This window comes from Haliaeetus albicilla, chromosome Z, assembly GCF_947461875.1.
Source record: "Haliaeetus albicilla chromosome Z, bHalAlb1.1, whole genome shotgun sequence".
Classification (NCBI taxonomy): Eukaryota; Metazoa; Chordata; class Aves; order Accipitriformes; family Accipitridae; genus Haliaeetus; species Haliaeetus albicilla.
Window position 1 is genome coordinate 8347972 of NC_091516.1, and position 20465 is coordinate 8368436.

A 20465-nucleotide genomic window follows, 5' to 3' on the forward strand; every position below is an offset into this window, starting at 1 on the left:
TGTACTTCAACTTTTCAGATAATCAAAAGCATTAAAAAAGAGGTATAACAGGATATGGGAGGTTTATGACTTCCTCGTTTAGATGGCTTTTTCCTGTTTGAAGCAAACATATCTTATATAATATTAACAACTGAAAACAACTGGTTTGGCCATTTGGCCTTTTAACTGTAAGATTGCGTGAGAAATAGGGCAAAATTGTGCCTACCTGAGCAAATGGTGTCACAATCAAGTCATCTCCATGTCTGAAAAAATGAGCAGAGTTGTAAGTTAGGTATTATTGAAAACTTATCTCACTGCTTTAACAGAAAGAAAATCAGGTTTTACAATGCACTGTAGGTAACTCCAATTTTATTCTTCTGCAGTTACTCACTACTGCTGCTTTACACATTCTTTGAAAAGTAAATTTGAACTTAGTTATTGCCTAGCTGCTTGGCATGTCTTTGGGATGGCTGATGAACCAGCTGGTTTCTGCACTGCGGGTTGGGCAGGTGACCGACCACCCAGGACTGATCTGCCGAGATTTCATCCCAAAGGATGGAGCTGAAAATACCAAAAGCCACCCCACTAAGGGTTACCAGCAAGTTTGTGAGCACTGGATGGGCAAGTAACTGCAGATGGCTGTGTAGCACATTGCAGACAAATAAAAACCTATAAAACTTTTAAACTGACTCACACTTCTGTAGCTATAGGGGGTGTTACTGAGAGTGTGGTGTTGCTGTGGCAACCTCACCCACACCATGGGGTGATGTATGGGCAAGGTGCTGGGATGACGCACTGTAAGGGAAGAGGCAGGAAGGGAATGAGGGGTTCCTTTGCTTCAGCACCGAAAGCTGCCACTTGAAGCCGCTTCCAAAAAATATAGTCTTGTACATACAAGTAGGCTGAAGGGCTGTTAAGCTTAAGAGTAGCATCTGTAGCACTGAGGATATGGAGTCAGTCCTCTCCAGAGGACAACAGGCAGAGGGCAAACTTGGGAGTTTTCAGTTATCATATGTAGTATATGGCAGCAATCAAGATAGAAAGAAATTTTCCAAATACAAAAATCCAATATGACTCCATTTTTAATTCTCCTGTATTTTCTTGCAGTGAATTTGTTGTGATGAGTTACAAGTTGCAGCTTTCAGCAGAAATTACCATTGCTTTGGTGCTACTTTAATGTTATTTAAGTTTAAGCATAAACTATGAGTATTTAACAATGGATTTCAAATCCATGAAAATCTAATCAGATTTCTTTCTGATAAATAGAGAAATATGATTTGCGTTTGAGTTGCTTCAACATCGTTCTTACGATTTATATACTGTCCACAAGACAGTAATGTTTTTGCAGGTATTGTAAAAACCTAATAAAAAAGCAGTAAATACAACCAGAGAAACAGAACTCCCCAATATTCAAAATTATCATAATGCTTAATATTTGTGTAGCTGTTTTTACTACCATCTGTTTTATTCCTGTTAGTTGAAACAGAGAAATGGATTTTTACAGACCTTGTGGAAGAAGTCTGCATGTTTAACAAGGTCTTTGCAGGAGTGGTTGGAACAAGGTGTTGCTTCAAGTGAAACCACAGTCCCAGACTGGCTGAGAAAGCCTGTAAGCCTGATCCTCACACTAAACCAGAAGAAACATGGCACCATGGGAGGAACTCAGAGGCTTTAATTGCCCAATGAAGCCAAATCCAGTCAGTTATTATAGACATCAGGAATCAGCTCAGGGCATTAACAGGGGAGTTAATGACCTGATGGGTTTAGTACCTCTTCACATTTTCATTGGGTCATGAAAACATCAGGAAATGCCCTAGACTATTATTTCTGATCAGGTTTGCTTAATGAGTTACACAGCTACACAAAGGCTTCAGCAGAAGATAAGCCACATCTATGTTTTCCTTTTCTCTCCTGTTCTCCACTTAAACAGCCATAATGTGAATATATACACTACCTCACTTCCAAAAAAATTATGCTCTTTGTCTTCAAATTCTGTGAAATGGTATTATCTGCTGTCTGACAGCTGGCTTACCTGTTCCTCAGTAAAATCTGTTCATTTCTTCCCCTTTATAAAGAATATTTTCACTATTTATGTATAGCTACTGCCATTTTCTCTTCTGTGTTGACACTTAAAGAGGCACAGCTGTGCAGAGCAAGGAATCCTGTGTTAGTCATATGAATGACTTCTGCGAAGATGGAAGAGCCTAAAGCCTCAAGTAAATTATTTGCCAGTCTTTATCATGCCTACCCACTTTATCTGTTACTCAGGTTGTTTAGACAAAAAGCAAACAAAAGGTTGAGCAAATTCTTAGAAATGAGTGTGTTTTCTGAGCAATCAAATTCTGCATAGAAACTGTATCTAAAATCAATATGCAAACCATTTTTTATTCATCTAGTCTAATTCCCATATTTGGAAATGATGAAGGGGCAGAATCCTGGAGATGAAAAGTTTTACAAGTTGCAGCAGCACTGGACAAAGAACAAAAATATTGAATTGTTTCTACCTCTGAATAAGCCAGATGATAGAGTAGAGCTAGTTCTTTTTAGCATCACAAGCATCTGTCAGTGGCAAACACTCTGAATGCCCAACATAGGACACAAATGCACGAAATATTCATCAGTGCTTCAAATTCCCAGGCAACTGCTACAACATAGTTATTAACTGTCAAAGTGCACATTGGCAAAACTATGAAAACAGGATGGTCCTTCTGAAAAATTCTTGTGGACTTCCTTACTGGAGGTGGTACTTTCTTGCTCTTCTTCCCATTCAGTGCCCCTGTTTGCCACCCTTTGAATACTGTGGCACTTCTAAGAGGCAACAAATACATATTTCCGGGCTTTCTGCCCTGGAGGTTTTTTTTCCTTTATATAAAATAACATGGCCCTGCTCCTCTAATTTTCAAACTTCATTCTACTTAAGCTCTTGCTGGACTGCATTTCATTGGAGAATACTGATAAAATACTGTAGCTTGTTATATTTAGAGGGGGCATTATTAAATACTAATTTAATGCACTGAAATCAACCCAGGATTTAATTTCCACTTTTCAAATGCCCCTTGTGTCAAGAGCAACAATACCAGAAATTATCATTATTTTGGTGAAAGTGTGATACTTAAAGTACACATATCCACAGCTTTTGCAAAGCAGTTTAGCACATACCAGACGCACTTGAACAGAAAAGCAATTGCATAGTGTGGTGAGTAATCTTTAATCCACTTTGGTCAGGAAATCTGGAAAAGGTGAGAGTTCTCAAAAAGGGAGCAGACACGTCTGAAGTGTGCTATTTTTGTACCGAAGAGCAAGAACATATGATTCAATCAAAGCGCCATTGATCCACAGTGTACTGTGGTATAGTAAACACTACAATGTATGAGTGTCCTGCTGTTTTCTTTCCAGATGATAAGGAAGCTGATAGATGATTCTGTCTGGATTCTGGACAGGATAGTGCCACACATCTATATACAGAAGCAGCAAGAGGGAGTGTAAACCCTGTGCTGTATATCACAAGCTTGAAATATAAACAGAGTTGTTAATCTTTAAGGTTAGAAGAAATTGTTCACATCAGTGTTAGACTCTGTTAACTAGAATGGTTGGCATACTTATTTACATCTTCATTTTTTGAAAGAAAGACAGATTTGAAAGCAGACTAATTTTCACATAGCCCAAAAATTTAAAATTATAAAATTTTATCACCACCAAAAAACACTGCTAAAGCATGCAACAGTCCACATGAGATGAACTGCTGTTACACAAAACACAGGCCAAATTTCCATTAGCAGACCAAAGATTATATAACGCATTGCAAATTATTTACCATATTAAAGTGATGAAACCTAGCCTTCTGCAAATTTTCTGGGTTTTGCTTCCTAACCTTTCCTGTGGGACATACTTGAACTCACCCCATATAACCTATGATAGTCCCCACCCTGGAGAAGAGATAAAAGTGCTTGTGCTAAGTCAGAAGTTAGATGAACGTGTTCAGCTGACTGTTGCCAAATAAAATGTACAAAAATTCTGCTTCCTTTCCTCAAGACTGGCATTAATTTGTCTCTTCTATCCCAATTACAGGACAGTAATTAACTTTGCCCCCACTAAAAAGGAACTTAGAGATGCATGCATGGACAGACAGAAGAGCAGGCAGGAAGATTAACACAAGGATAGACAGGGTGACTGTGTTACTTTTACTTCTTAATTAAGTTGGGATAATTTAATATAATCATCTAATAAGAGGAGTAGCTAGACAGATACTCTGCAGACCTGCTAGGATACAGTTAAAAAAGAAAGGGTGTTTTTTTAATGTGGTCAGAAAAAAGTCAAGATACCTATTAAAAAGTGAGTCCCAGACCTTAAGAGACCACTAAAAATGTGAGTCTGCACTTGTCAGTGTGGAGCTTCGCAGTGAAAGTCCTGAATAAGGTTTGTCTTCGTAAAGGCCATAGTAAACTCAGATTAAGCTTTCCTAGACATATGTGAAAAATACCAAGTGAGTGATCTTGAGGACACATGTTGCAGATGGGAGACATAAACAGGATAAATAAGAGCTCTGTCTACATAGAGGGGGAAAATGTACAAAACATTTACACCAACTTGACACATACCTTTTCATGGACAAGATATAGTCAAAATAAAATTCCTGGTTAATCTTGATACAATTTTTATAGCCTAAATTATAAGACTAGTGGAAAGAATCTTGACGCTTTGTACCACTTTAAAGCATGATGATACTGGTTTGCCACACTCCTCCATTTGAATGAAAAACTCACTTATCTCCCCAGGATAAGTACTGGCTGAGGTTGTCAGTCAGGCTTTAAATCCAACTCGTGTACTCTGTGTTGAATTCTCTGGCTACAAACTTAGGACATAGCCCATTTGAAAGAATAAAGCTGCCAACAGACTTTGAAAAGCGCTAAGGGACAGTGGCTGTCTAGAATCCCTGAACTGTGCTCCACAGCAAGAACTAAGGCTTTTGTTGCATTGTCACAAGAATTGACTCCACTTTTACAGAGCTGTATTTGGGCGTTTTTTATTATAATTTTTTAATATAGAAACATAGCAAACACAAAAGCAAGGGAAAATCCATACTGTTCTACACACAGAGTACAAAATAGGAAAGAAGATGAACATGAAAGTAGTCTTCTATTTGAACCAGAAAATCTATTGCAGCCTGCTTTTTTCAGTGTAAACATCTAAATTTGGATTAAACATGACATCCACTCATTTCTGTATACAAGGCTGATTCAGGCTTACTGTCCAATAACATGCAATAAATACAGCTTAGATGAGCCATTTGTGTTTTGCTTGCACATACGCTGGCACACAAATATACTACGTGCAAAACCACAAATGGAGAACAGAGAGTAAGGTGATAGTTTGCCATAATTGCTAGGATTTTTTTTTTTCTGCCCCCATAACATTTTACAGGTGAAGCCAAATGAACACACAAGAAACGTGAATTAGGTATGCTGAAAATATGCACGTTGCTCAGATTCAGATTTTAGCAGCAATGAAATCTGACTCTAGATTGCACTCTCATAGAGTAATGGAAACATCATGTAATGATACTAGTCAGCAAAAGCTGTGCTCTAAGGAGAGCAGGCAGGAGGGGTGGCTGGCTGCTCCTTGCAGCTTGCACTTTATCATCATCTGCATTTGGAGAATCCAAATGGGCTGGTTCGCAATACTGCTTTTGCAGAGTCCAAAATCACAGTGCTCCAAGTTAGTTTATTCTGCAGGTATAGCACTTAAGTCATATTATCTCAATTTTGGAAGACTTTGAAAACAATTTTCTAGTCCTAATATGAGATAGCCCAGGCCTGGCTCCAAAAGTTAAGGCGGACTGGGCATATGAGGCACCTCTCAATGTTGTGCCCACATTATGGGGTGTGACAGAAACTGGCTTACAGCTTTTCCCAGATAGTCAGTGGGTTGCCAGTGATTTGCATCTCATTGAAAGGCTGAGTGCCATTTGAGGGATGATCAGGCATCTAAGACAAGAGCTAGAGTCTACGACATTGTGGGCAGGCTGGGATTTAGGGTTGAGACAGCAAGCAGTTGAAATTGTTGATGGAGTCATGAGCTACAGAGGAGGGGGTTGTTTTTCCCAGAGCATTTATTTATTTCTGGGAACAGGTACCTTAAAGGATTTTTATGAAGAGCTACTTGAAACCACTTGTTCTATAACACAGTAGACAAAAATTAGACCCTGAATGAAGCAGACTCTTGTCAGCTATTGTCTGAGTGTTTCTGAACACTGTGCAGTTATGTCCTCCTGATACTTCTTGCTAATACAGCAAGAGAGCTTGCCCTAATTAGTCAAAAGTATTGATATAATATTGAAAGTACTGGAGAGTTCAACCTACTTAATTTCAGTTGAGCTTCACCAGATGGAAGAGGATTGACTTAGAAAAGCCATAGGCCCTGAAAAGTCCATTATCCCATCCAAAAGAAGGGCTGGTTATAGTGGTTCCTCTTGGGCTATCTAACTAAGCAACTTAGACTTAGGAAGACACACCAAAGGGAAAAAAACATTTCTCCAGCGTAAATCTTACTAGCAAATACTTCAGATGTGTTTCCAAACACCCCAATTAACTTCATATGGAGCACAAATCCAGTTACTCCATTATGGTGTATTGATGAAGAAAACTACACCTGGCCACCTTATGATTAGAGATCCAAAAGATAGCTCAAAACAAATGTGGATGACTACACGACTAATACACACCAAGATATGCTATGTACTAATGTACCTGGAGCTTTCCAGGTATAATGGATATTTTGTACAAGAAAGTACTTTAATTTTTCATGCCACCATCTGAGTTCCTGAAGATATGCTTTATTAGGTTTGAAAGAAGCCTTTGAATACATGGAGTATGCTCTGTTGAAGTCATCACTGTTAGGTTACTCAAATTACAATCTTACTTCCAGTTGAACTGCATTAGCACCCAAGGTGAGAAGCACTCTCAAGACTTGGAAAGACAGAATGATCATATCCATTACAGAATAAAGGACTGAAAAGGAACAGTGAATACCAAGGTTTTTTTAAATCAGTATTTTGAGATTTAATCCAGGCAGTATCAGGAAGTATTATCTGGTTACCCATTTACCTTACTGTGCATCACCAGCATCATATCACACTGCCTGTGCTTTTGAGCAGACTAGAAACAAGAGACTTTGCTGGGTGACAAGGGCAGCTAACTACATCTCAGTGATGGTGATATGAACCAAGACCCATTGAATCCAGATGCTTCATTCAGGATTGCTGGATGGGCTGGAATCAGAATCAGCTGACTAACTCAAAGAATGGGAAGTATACTGTTTTTCAGCACTACATATAATGTGCTATAGGAACACTATCAAGCTTCTTCCATTTCCCATGAAAGTATCATAGCACCTTTGGAAGAGCTCAAGGGATCAAGGCCTCTTGTGTCAGGCCCAGCTACTTCCTTGCTCAAGAAGCTTAAATGTTTTCCACAGAGACTGCATTTGCACATCTGACTTGGGTAATCTGCCTAAGGAAATCATGTAGATACTGATGTAGTGGGCCATCACAGAAGGATGCCAGCATGATGTGCAAGTTATGAAAACACAGGACAGCTCAAGAAATCACCTGTATCGTATTGCCCCAAACAGCCACCAAGCTTCAATGCTTTAATCTTACCATAATACAGCAGACCATTTAGATGACAGAAGAATGGTGGACAACTCTGAGCAACTGGCCTGTGTTAAGTCTGACAGAATTACTCAGTCCTAAAGAGAAAAAGAGCATGGACTTGCCAAAGTGTTTCACCAGTGTATCTGGTTTTCCTTCTAAAATCAGAAAGCAGTCTGCCTGGGGATCACTGAGGCAATGGCAAGGGAAAAGAAGCTACTGCATTGCAGAGGTTTGGTTTGTGTGTTGAAGAGGGACTGGATTAAGCCAGAGGCTGTAGGACTTTGAACCAGAAAAGAGCTGAACTGAATCAGAAGAGTCCAGGCCAGTTCAGCAGTGCCATTGTTGGACTGTTCATAGAAGAGAAATCATCATTTAGCTCAAAGCAAGGCTGTAAAACAAACAAGTATCAATGACTAAAGGATAGGTTTGTTTTCTGCTCAGGTTAGAGAAAATTAGTGGGTGTGCACACATAACTGGAAGCAATCAAGTTAGTGCAGCTTAACAAGTTTCTATTAATCAGTTTTGTTTGCATTAGCTGACATATATAAACTCTTAGCTTGTTGCAAATGAAAATAAAATTTATTACCTTTAACTGTTTTTAAGCAGCAGACATTTGGTTGCTTGTTTGTCCCTGCCCCATGTGCTTAAGTCTTGAGAACTGATATGATTGTGTTACTTCTGAAGAATAAGAATACATGACTTTCCATGTGAATCTCCTACTGATGCAGGCTGAAAGATTTCCTGTCTAAAAGAAATGAGAGCAGAGCTGCTGAGAACAGCACCTATACAAGGTAACTTCCCAGCCTGAGCAAGCTTGCTTTCAGCCAGCCACAGGAAGATTCTCTCAGCTTCAACATTTAGAAAAAAGGGTCCCCTAACCAAATTCAAAGGCACGTAAATGTGTGTATGTAAGAAGAAACAAGAAGACTTCAAGAAAAATAAGGCAAAACCATCAGAATTTCAGATTGTCCATTTTCAGGGAACAAACTCTACAGCTAACACAGCATTAGTGCCACTGCAAGCATACAGAGCGTTGTTCGTGCCCTGAGGGGTGAAACAAGAGCTAAAGTTATTCTGGGTTGTGAAATAAATTCAGCCTGTGCATGTAGGTGATCACTGAGCTGGAAAAACAGTCTAAGAGGCATCTCCTAAAACATTCTCGTCCCTCTTCGCAAAGTTTTTTTTCTCCACGCTGCTCCCATCCTTCAGTATTGCGTGCATATGTGTGCACACACAAAACACACTCATCCTCCCTCTCCTCCATGGCTGAACTGTGTAGCAAGACCAGAGATGAGTGGTGGTGTGATGTAGCTGAAACCCCAGCTAAGAATCAGTTTTGGTACCATGCTTTTAATAACGTGCCACCTTTGACTGAAGAGGTTTAGGAATTCAGTCTGCCTTGTTTAGCACAGGAGCAGTAACTTGCTATTTTGTTTCAAACACCCATTATTTCCAGAAGAGGGAAAATAAAGCCAGACATGTTAGAAGTGTTTGAAGGGGAAGTGATGTGTTTGACAACTGACAGTTATATTCAGAAAAAGATTTTAGCATCTGCTCATAAAACTGGTAATGATTCTGTATTGTCTGAACGTAAGATAAAATCAATGCATTTCAACAGAAAAATCCTGATTCAACAACCATATAAAGGTATATTAGAATACCTTAGAATCTTCTGAATTAAAAAGCAGATCAAAAGAAGCCTTCTTAATGTGAAAATGTTCTCTTTTTGTTTACAGCATAACTGATTTCCTGATCAACAAATGGAGTTAGTGCAAACTTATTATTTAAATTTAAGTAAACTGGGTATTACTGAGTTCTTTGTTTTAGAGTCCATCTGTAAAATGTCCCAAGCACCTGGAAAGGACACAGTGGTCTTTTTTCGAAATGTTTTTGTTTATAACTCAAAAAAAGATTGTAAGTGACTTTACTAATTACTTAGCTTAAATTAAGCTGCAACCTGGAGATTTATTCAATGTAAAAGACCTTAAGAACAAAGAAGCAAAACCCAATGAAGCAAAATATTGGCCTATTTTTCCTAGAGTCATGTAAGCACATTTCTTTCCATGGAAAAATAAATGTGTCAAGCAATTAAATATATTTTTTCATTAAAAATTGTTTCTAAGCTGAAACACCCATAGAAAATGCATCTTAGAAGATTTTTTTTAAAGCACACTGGGCTTTGAAGTTTAACTGGCTCTTTTCAGCCAGTAATATCTGTGATATAGTAATATCACAGATTCTGAGAAAAGAATCCAATTAATCATAAGGACTTTCAACAGCAGTTTATCTGGAAAGAAACACAATTGTTTCTAATTTGTTAAACTGAGGTGCAATTACTCTGCTCAGTAACTGCATGTCTTTCTGCTCTCCTAGAGTCTTGGCCAGAACCTTTCAGGGAAAAGTTTTTCTTCTCTGTAACTTCAGATGCATATGCACAGCATTTTATTAATAAATCTGGGCCTTCCTAGCTCAGAAACAGAAGAATAAACTGTATCACTAGTAATTTAGCTTCCTGTTCTGTATGAGAAAATATATCCTAATTTAATGATTTTATTGGCATGTTAAAGGCTCAGGTGAACCTTATTAACTGTCCAGGTTTGCCATCTTTGTCTGCCGTTAAAGTACATTCCCTTTATGAATCTGACCCAGATTGAATACAATGCAATTTTTTTAAAAGCTGAGCAGACTGTTGAGAACTGGGAAATGTGTGCAGGTTTACCTCAAAAATTCTCTTCTCTGGCAGTTGTTCTACATGCCAGTTAAAGGGATATTTCAGCCTGTTTGCAGCTTTAGGTCAGGACCAGACCTGCCAGTCACTAACAAATGAGGGAACTCCCTACCTTGGAATTTCCCTTTATTTAAGGTGATTTTTGCAGCCAGAATAATTCTGCTATTCTTTTTTTCTTTGCAAAATTACAGATTGTTTTGGCTTTATTTTGGAAAAAAATACCCACACAAATTAAAAATCCCACAACTACTTCTCTAGCTATTGAAAAAGGGAATAATTCACCCTGCCAGAACGACCCAAATCTCTGTCAGTATCCATGTTTATCAGACTACAGAGGCTCTTTTTGTTCCAAAGTAGTCCACATTTGGGTTTTATTATTCAAAGACATATTTTTTGGGTTTTTTTTTTGTTTTCATTTTGGTAAACATGGAGCCAAGGCTTACAGATACATGCAAATACATTCTACAAAGCAGCACATCCTCTAGGAGAAGGCAGGATAATACTGTAGTTTATAGGGGAAAAAATCCTGGAGTAAACTGCATCCTCTTGACACTTCTTTTACCACAGACAGCAGCAGAGGAATGCTACTATCTACAGAAGGTATAGCAAAATAGCAGTAGGTTGACCAGTTTGGGGAATGGGTGTACTGCTGGCCATTTTTCCATTTAGCAGATCACCAGGCCAATGACCATGCAGTTCCCTACAGTCAGTGCTCCCTGGCTGGGTTCTGATACTTGAAAGATGGAAGCAAGGTTTAATAGAAATCAAGAAATTTTGTGTAATTATACTAATTAGACCTTATAATGATATTTCACCTCATTGAGGAAAGAGTGCTAAGCCTCTCTAAAGAAGCCGATAAAACTCCCCACATGAGCTACTTTTTTACTGAGTGAGGTTCCGTTGGCCAAGTCCTGGAAAAGCCAGGATGTTGTGTCCAAGCAGTGTTCTGTGACCTTGTGGAAATGGAAAAAGGGTAGACTTAAGGAGTGCTCATTGTCACATACCTTTTCCCCTAGATACACTCAGAAGACATAGTGGAGCTCAGACAGACTTCTGTACTGAGAGTGACTTGGTCCTCTGGTCTGGTCTGCTACACTGTGGTCTGCTTCTTCAGGATCACAGCAGGACTTACACATGCTTTTCTTCCTTTAGAGCGGCACTTAAAACATGGCTCTGCCCCAGCCAGGGGACTGCTTATTGAATTCTTTCTAGTGGTCATAAGAGTGCTAATGATTTCATTGAAGAATCCATTTTTTTAACCTGGTTAGAGACCTGTGTTTTGTTAAAATGGAGATTCTCTACTCCTTTGATATCTTGCTCCATTAATCGGGGCAGTGATCCCTTAGCAAGAAAGGAATATGAAGTGTTACCACTTCTGTCTCTGTCTGCAAGTGCAAGTTCTGAGCAGCAATAGCTGTTCAAACAGGTGAGTAGTAAGTAATCAGGCCACCTTTGCAAGACAGCCACAAAGCTCCCTGCTTCACTGATGTCTTCAGACATAAACCTGACAGTTCTTCCAGTACAACACTGATGATTTTGCTCATCTTTCAGCTGGCTTATTGGTGACAACACCAAGCTGTGTGGTGTGGTTGACACACAGGAGGGAAGGGATGCCATCCAGAGGGACCTTGACAGACTTGAGAGGTGGGGCCATGTGAACCTCATGGAGTTCAACAGGGCCAAGTGGAAGGTCCTGCACATGGGTTGGGGCAATCCCAAGCACAAATACAGGCTGGACGATAAGTGGACTGAGAGCAGCCCTGCAGAGAAGGACTTGGGGGTATTAGTGGCTGGAAAACTGAAAATGAGCCATCAACATGCACTTGCAGCCCAGAAACTCAACTGTATCCTGGGCTGCATCAAAAGAAGTGTGACCAGCAGGTCGAGGGAGGTGATTCTCCTCCTCTACTCTGCTTTCATGACATCCCACCCGGAGTACTGCATTCAGCTCTGGGGACCCCAACATAAGAAGGACATGGACCTGTTGGAGCGAGTCCAGAGGAGGGCCACGAAGATGATCAGGGGGCTGGAGAACCCTTCCTATGAGGAAAGGCTGAGAGTTGGGGTTGTTCAGCCTGGAGAAGAGAAGGCTCTGGGGAGACCTTATAGCAGCCTTCTAGTACTTAAAGGGGGCCTACAGGAAAGCCAGACTTTTTATAACGGCAGGTAGTGATAGGACAAAGGGTAATGGCTTTAAACTGAAAGAGGATAGATTTAGATCAGATGCAAGGAAGAAGCTCTTCACTGTGAGGGTGGTGAGGCACTGCAACAGGTTGCCCAGGGTTGTTGTGGATGCAACATCCCTGGAAGTGTTCAAGGCCAGGTTGGATGGGGCTTTGAGCAACCTGGTCTAGTGGAAGGTGTCCCTGCCCATGGCAGGGGGGTTGGAACTAGATGATCTTTAAGGTCCCTTCCAACCCAATGTTTCTATGATTCCACGATTCTAGCTTCTGTTCCCTTTTTTCTCTGTGTTGCAACAGTGCTGTTGGTGACTTTTTTTTTTATTTTCTGTTCTTTATTCTCCTTCCCTTTAAACTTGTTTTCCTGTCTCTCATCACAGATCCTGCTCTGTAATTCCCTCATATTGGCTCACTCATCCTCACTGGCTCACTCATTCACTTCTCTTTCTCTTGCACACCCTCATCTCTCTGCTGGAAATCCCACAGCCAGGCTTCACAACACATCTGTGCTCTTTGGCCTTGGACCCTGCATCTTCCTGTCTAAACCACTGGCCTCTCCAGTTCACAACCTTGAATGGCTTTTTCTCATATCCTCATGTCATCTCCAAGTCCTGTGTTTTTTCCTCTCTATGACCATGCTATTTCTTCCAAGATATAATTGAAAAGATATGTTACTCACTCCTACTCATTTTTATTTGTTTTTCCTTTCTTATCCTACAGCTGATTCTTCTGCCTCTTTCAGTGCCGTAACTGCACCCATATTTGCCCCACGAACCTTTTCTCATCTGAGCAGCCTTGCACTCACTCTGTCTTTTATTCTTTTCCATAGCTAATCTGGCTTCTCACTTTAGAATATACTTTAGTCTCTCTGATTTGAAAAATCTTTCCACCTCCCCATTCTCTGCCCTTATTTCTATTACTTTACAGCCCAACTCACTGAATGAAACTCCCTTTGGTTGCTCTGTGACATTTACTACTTTGGGCATAGGGACTCACGTTATACCTTTGCCTGGGGATAGTATCTGACTATGTTAGTCTCTTGGTTATCACTTTATGCTTTGACTTTAAGTTGTTTGTGGCAGAGCCCATCTTTTCATCTTGGGTTTGCAAAGAACTGAGCATGACTGTGTTCCCTTCCTCGGCTGGAGCTGTGCAAATAATAATGACAGAATGATGAATTCAGTACTTCAGCACTGCCATCCGCTGGCTGTCTGTTATCATGACACTCCATGTTTGACTAAAATCTTAAGCCTTGTTTTTGTTTCATCTGCTGCTACTGAAGTGGAATGTATTATTTTAAGCACACTATCTGAGAGTAGTGGAAATGCCAGAAATCTTTATGTTATATTCCTTCCAAATACAAGATGCATGCCTTCTGCTTTCTATTTTGCTTTACAAAGTGAAATACTGAGCTTGGTAGCTCAAGTACTGAAGAATCAGGGGATTCTATGTTAAACTGTTACCTACAATTAATTCACCTGCGTTACCTGAATGATGTGTATGTTTTGTAATATATTTTGCTCATGCTTAAGAAACATGCAATACTTAAAATTAAGCTTGTATATAGATGGAAAAGGGAAATAGGATAATTTGGGAGTAATCTAAAATTTGTGTGATACTTCCCCTGATAACTCTTCCAGCCTCCACCTCATTTAGGCATGTCCTGAACTGGAGTGGTTTATCTATTTTTATAAACTTCAGTGGGTTTCCTTTCCATGAGCACATCCAATTCCTCCTTGAAACCATATATAAAGACCTTTGTAGTATTTTTTTTTTTCCTCTCTATTTTATCTTTTTAAACTTTCCCCTCTTTCACTCCTTGGTTTTCTTTTACTTCATTTCTGTGATATAATCAAGCTTATTATAATTAGGCTTACTAATATGTGATTAATATTCCATGGTTAAAACAACTTGCCTTTTAGATTTCCTAATGTGCTCCCATCCAACAGTGGCATGAATATTTACCTTCTTAGTACAACAGCTCCTCTGTGACAGAACACTGTGAAAAAAAATCTATCCAGATGTGGGGTCCAACAAATTTTATACATAGATGTATTTTAAGAAAATTTTGAAAGGAAAAATAGATACAAATATCCAAAGGAAAAAGTGTGCTCAGTGTTTCAGTAATTCAGTTGTTATCCAATTTACTGCCATGTGCTGAAATATTACCCAGAATTCTAGGAAATACAGAACTGGATTATGAGTTCAAAGATGGAGCACTAATTGAATTCTTAATTGAAATGATTCATCTAAGCAACACAGTGACCTGGATTGTCCCCCTGAATGTAAAAATCTTTCCAAATGGTATCCTGGCACAGGTGCCACACTAAAAGCTTGACTCTTCCCTATCTAAAAAAAAGGTTATCTGTCAGAGGAAGATTTGCTGGAAGGGGTCACTATTTGCAAGCAAAATGCGTTTTTCCTTCCGACAAGACAAGAAGGATTGGTCTTTTTCTTACTCATTTTGTCTCAACCGAAAGTGATCACACTGGGCACAAAGCTTACTAAGTACTTCAATCTACAGGACTTAACTGAGGTATGGACCTTACACAAACCCTCCGTAAAGGCATGAATTTTTCTCATCTTGATGCTTACAAAGACAGCTATAATTAGATGGACTAATCAACATTATAAAAAATGATATGTAAGCTGAAAATAGTGTTCAATTATAATGACTGCAAATTAAATATCAGGTGAAATTTCACTCATCATTATGAAAACCTTTTTCCTTTGTTGTGCGTACTCTGTTATTTTTTTAAAGAGCATATTGATTGGGTTTTGCCTCATTAAAAAACAGCATTGATATTAATGCTGGATTTTTAATGCTTTAGGCTTCCTCTTTCCCTAGGGGACCCTTACAAGCCTGGTCCTTTATTTTAGTGATGTATAATTGAACCATAAATACCTACCTGGCAGTGAAATTTGGAGCAGATATGGCAAATAAACCAAAAAATTTAGTTAATTCTTAATTTCTATTACTCAGAAGTGACTAGAAGCTAGGACATTTAACATTTTTAGTGTCTTACAACTAAACAGAGATTTGCATCTGACTTCCATTACCCATGTAACCTAGTGTCTACACATACTTGAAAAGTATGATGCACTAGCAGAAAATACACACATCTCAGAAGAATAGTGAGAGAGTATAGGATAACTTTCCAAAGGCCTTTTGTTAAAATTTGCCTTTTAGTTAAAAGAGTATTTGAAATAATTTTTGCCTCTCTTGAATTTATTAATTTCTGCCAGCTGGTAAATCTTTTCTCTAAAACCTAAAAATACCTGGTGCAAACAAATGCAATCTTTTTCTTAAGAACATTAAGAAGCAGAAATTGAGTTTGTATCACTTCTTTTGAAAATAACTTAATAGCCAGGCAATCAGAGCTCTCTTTACTGTCTTGATACATCACTATTGACTATCTTCATTATTCTGTCAAAGCTAATAAAGTGCATAAACACATCAAGTACACCCTCATGACACCCTTACTTTCAGAAAACTGGAGAAACAAGTACAAGCTTCATTAAAGAAATAAACAATTATCGATAACATCAATACCATAAGTGATTACTGTCTTTGATTTTTAAAAGAAATTTCTTGTGGCTGGAAAAGACAGATGACAAAACATAGGCTAAACGTATTTTTATAATGTACTTACATATCACTGGCAATGGAGGAGTTCCTGGACATGGACTTTGGAGACAGGTCATAGTCACTGTCTGACCGGTAAAGGAAAGACTCCCTACGTTGACTGTGGACAAAATTTGCCTGAAGAATTAGCCCTGATCCAGGGCTTGTCATGGGATCCAAAGGACTTCGTCCCGATGATGTACCATTGTCTACATCGAAACTGCAAAAAAAAAAAGGAGGAAAAGATTTATGCCACCGACATAAGAATTTTGAAAGTAATAAACACTCTTCTGACAAATTTATTACTAGATAATTGCTTCTTGGTAATAATGGGGAAATAAAGACCTGATCAAGTCCACTGCTACGTGGCAGAAGGCACACAAGAAATATACTTTAAAATTGCTGATAACCAAAAAGAACAAGTCTGAAGGAAAAGAAATTTGGTAGAGAAAAACCCCACTATTAGGAATACAAGAAGCCTTATGCCTCTCTCCTTGTAGAGTATCCACGAGCTCTATACCTGAGGAAACATGATGCTTCACTGTTTTCTTCCTCAGGCCCCATCTCTCCTGAGCCTGTCTCCCACTGTTGAGGCAGTTGAGGGCTCTTTTGTTATTGAGTACCCAGCCCTAATATTTCATTACTACCCAAATATTTCAACAACATATTTCGTCTTGTCCCAATAAACAAAGCACTGGGGTGGGATTAAGGCATGTGTTTGTGCTTGGGCATGTTTGCATGCATTAGAGTTGCTATTTTACAACCAGATTGAAGAAATTAGTTCTTTGCTCACTGCCAACCAGCGCAACTTCTGTGGCCATCCGTGTCTTTGAACTACACAGTTTAGATCCAGCACTTCTAGCTATTGTATTTGGTATTAAAAGTGATAAACAGGCTTATCATTCCTAGGGAACACTGCTGTCATGAGAGGCTAAAGGGTGAGAAAAGAGAAAGAAAGAGAAGGAAAGAGAAGATGCTCTTTCATGTAGTCTGTGACATTTCCACAGAGGACTTTGAAAATCAGTGCAAAGACCTTGAATGGGAGTCTGCAATCAATTAGAAACTAGCGCAGGTTGGACAGTGCTGGGAGGACATGCTCATGGCAACCTGTGTTGCTTAGCAGCCCGACAGCTGTGTTTGGCACCGTATGGAGTCTTTTTGGAGCATGTGGCTCTGCTTCTAACATGTGGATTAGCAAGATTATGCCTCCATCTGATGGGATGGAGCACACTTTATCCAGCTAGTGGAAAATGACTTTTGTTTCCCTAGTTGGTTGTGTCTCTATAAAACCAACAATCAGTTTTAGTTTTACAGCATTGTAGGAAAGGTGTGCATGAGACCTTGGCTTATAACTATGTGGGCTCACTTGCCATACTAATGGGAACTTAAATAATACTGCTAGAGCATTGGGAATGAGGCATGAACAGAGGATCTTTCCCATGATTTATTAAACATGGGTAAGTGTTAACATCATAATATGTATTTGTATTGAACCCATCTAAACCCACCATTTTGAAAACTGTTCATGTGAAGGACACCGACTCATTTTCAATTATATCTAATGACAGCAGAAAAGAAAATATTCATTACATGTCAGCTGTTGATTAGATTTTAGCCAGGTGCAGGTGTCACAGTAGGTACATGCTACTCTCTGCACTAGCTTGTTTCTTCTTGTTGTCTACTGTTGACCTGAAGTTGCAGTGAGGTTGCTGCTTTAATGTTTTATTGAAGTGACAGCATTCCCATGGCCTTTTTTTCTTTGTTAAATGAACTAATCAAAAAAACATATATTGCTTTTTTTGACAGAGATGTGCATTGCCTGGCAGAGAATGGACCTTGGTTTCATGTTTTATTTCGTTGTTTCATTGCTACTTTGCACATATTCCTGGAAGTGCAAGCTTTCTGCTGGTCTCAGACTATATTATTTATTTTGTATTCACCTTTCACTATTGGAATGTAGAAAAGCAAATTTTTTTTTTTCCAAAAAAACTATTCAGAAAATGGTATTAAACAAACTTCAAGAGTGCTTAGCAATTTAATCCTCTTTTCACTGTAGTTTTCAGAACAACTCATTGTCATTAAATCCTAACACATACACTTCTTCTCAAATTTGATTTCTTTTGATTATGCCTGAATACTTTTTCTGTGCCCTCAAATGTGCTACTACTACATGACATTATCAATCTCAAGCTAACAAAGCTTAAAACACAATCAAATGAGAGTTCTGCCACCAGCCCGCTGGGTGATCTTGGACAACGCAAAGCTCCTCTTTGCCCTTCATTTTCCCTATTCATTGCATCTTTGTGATCATTGTGATATCTGCTCACAAAAAAAATATTGAAAAACATATTGGAAAGGGTAAGATAGCATGAATACTAAAGTAAAACACCCTTTGCAGCTCATAGTGACATAAATTAATAACCATATTGCCATTACTACTAGCATGACTATTATTACTCACTAGCAATCAGTATCTCTTGAGTTTGACTTCCTGAGTATTCCAGGAGCACCAGATACTCCCAATACCAATGAAGGGTTTGGAACATCTGTGAGTTCATCATATCCAAATTTCTTAACACTTCTATTTCATTGCCTAAATAAAATAAGTTTTTTCTTTAAACAGCTGCAAGAACACACAGACTCCTAAACAATACACAGTCTGTATGTTTTGTTTTTCTGCTGAGGGCAGGAGGGGAGACCTTACAATTTTAGGTAAAATAGAAGAGGATTGTTTACTCTTGTGCTCAATAAGACTAACTTCTGCAATGGCAGTATCATTTAAAAAAAAATATATATGTAAGCTTGTCTGAAAGCTCTAAAGCAAAAGTTAAAAGTAAGAAATAAATGAAGATAAATATAAGTCTGTCTCACAGCAGGAAAATTTTGAATAAGGAGTGACTATTAAATTCATTTCTTTAACAGTGGACTTCATTATTCAACTGATTAAAATGTATTTTATTGGATTAAAGGAACATATGGTTTTGTTTGCAGATTTGTTTTATTTTCTTCACCCACCTTCTGTGAACATGATACAAATATTTTTTTACCACTCTTATTTCTCTCAGTCAGAAACTGAGGAAGGCTTCTATGAATGATTTCACTGTGGGATTATAAAATAGTGATTTTTTTTTTTAAATTTAAAAGTCTGTTAGATAAAATTGCAGGTTCATCGGCTGGTTCATCTGGTTTGCACCACCAGATAACTACAAGGCTTCCACAGGGCTACTGCGACTGGAGTTTTATCCTGTGATACTGTGTTGTGTCCACTAGATGGGTGTCAAAAGTAATGAACGGGATCCAAATATATCAGCTAGGATTTAGCTCATACTGCTCAACGAAAATGTTTTTTATGTAAATATGCATCAAGAAAAAAAATGTTCAAATCTACAGTCAAAGGGGAATGTGAATACAGCACCGGTTTGCCAGAAACATATATTTATATTTAAAAGTTTCTAAAATGCTACAGCAGTTAAGTGTCTTGTTTAGCATGCACTTACTGAGACATTTGCTAATGCTTTCAGATACAAAACCTTGTAGAAATCTAAATGAAAAGCATGTTATTACAGTGAAAATCAAATAAATTGGGGTTTTCTTGGCTGAATGACAAGTCTTATTTGCAAGAAATGGCACTGCTGATCACAATGCATCAAATGAACAGACAATCAGAATGGGGAATTGAAGACTTTCACACAAGATGTTTGTTCTTTCTTGCTGCATACACTGAAAAAAATTAGAAGTTTGAGATACAAAAAAGGATAGACTTTTTAATTTGCCTGGGCAGGAACGACAGAAAGTCAGCTATGGTTGCTTCTATTTATTTTTCCACTCCTGTTAAGTTTTAAGCCACAGCAAGAATATGCTGTGAATTAAAAAGTGCACGTTCAGTGACAACCCAAAAGTTATTCTCTCCCTAGCGTGTTCCTCAGCCTCCTTGCACTTTTGGTGGAAGGTGCTCTTTGGAAAGGAAGGAGGAGCATGGAAGTTGTTACGGAAGGCACAGGAAGTGTTTTGCTATCATTTCACAGCAAGAAAGTGGACACTTAAAGACAGAATTTTCCACCATTGTTCTGCACCCAGCGTCAGGCACTTGCACAAGGCATGCAAACTGAATCTGCTTTTAGTGACAGGAGTGTTTGGCACAGCACACATCACAGAATTTTCTATGTTCAAAGAGATTTGCTGCAACTCTGGAGATGCCAAAACTATGAAAAGCCAGTGCTAGTTCAGCAACATTTGCGTCTGCATTTTGACAAAATGGTTTATGACATTAGTGGATATCGTTTATCCTTAGAGCCTGCCTTA

General features: G+C 38.7%; 1 protein-coding gene across 5 annotated transcripts in view; it reads right to left on the reverse strand.

The window, feature by feature from the left end:
- PDE4D (phosphodiesterase 4D) overlaps positions 1-20465 on the reverse strand; it is a 648147-nt gene that overhangs the window by 109753 nt on the left and 517929 nt on the right. For all 5 annotated transcript variants that reach the window (XM_069776687.1, XM_069776690.1, XM_069776688.1 and 2 more), the window contains 2 exons: positions 16192-16383; positions 206-242 (listed from right to left, as the gene is read on the reverse strand). In XM_069776687.1, the coding sequence (XP_069632788.1) occupies positions 206-242; positions 16192-16383 (229 nt within the window). The remainder of the gene's footprint in view (positions 1-205; positions 243-16191; positions 16384-20465) is intronic.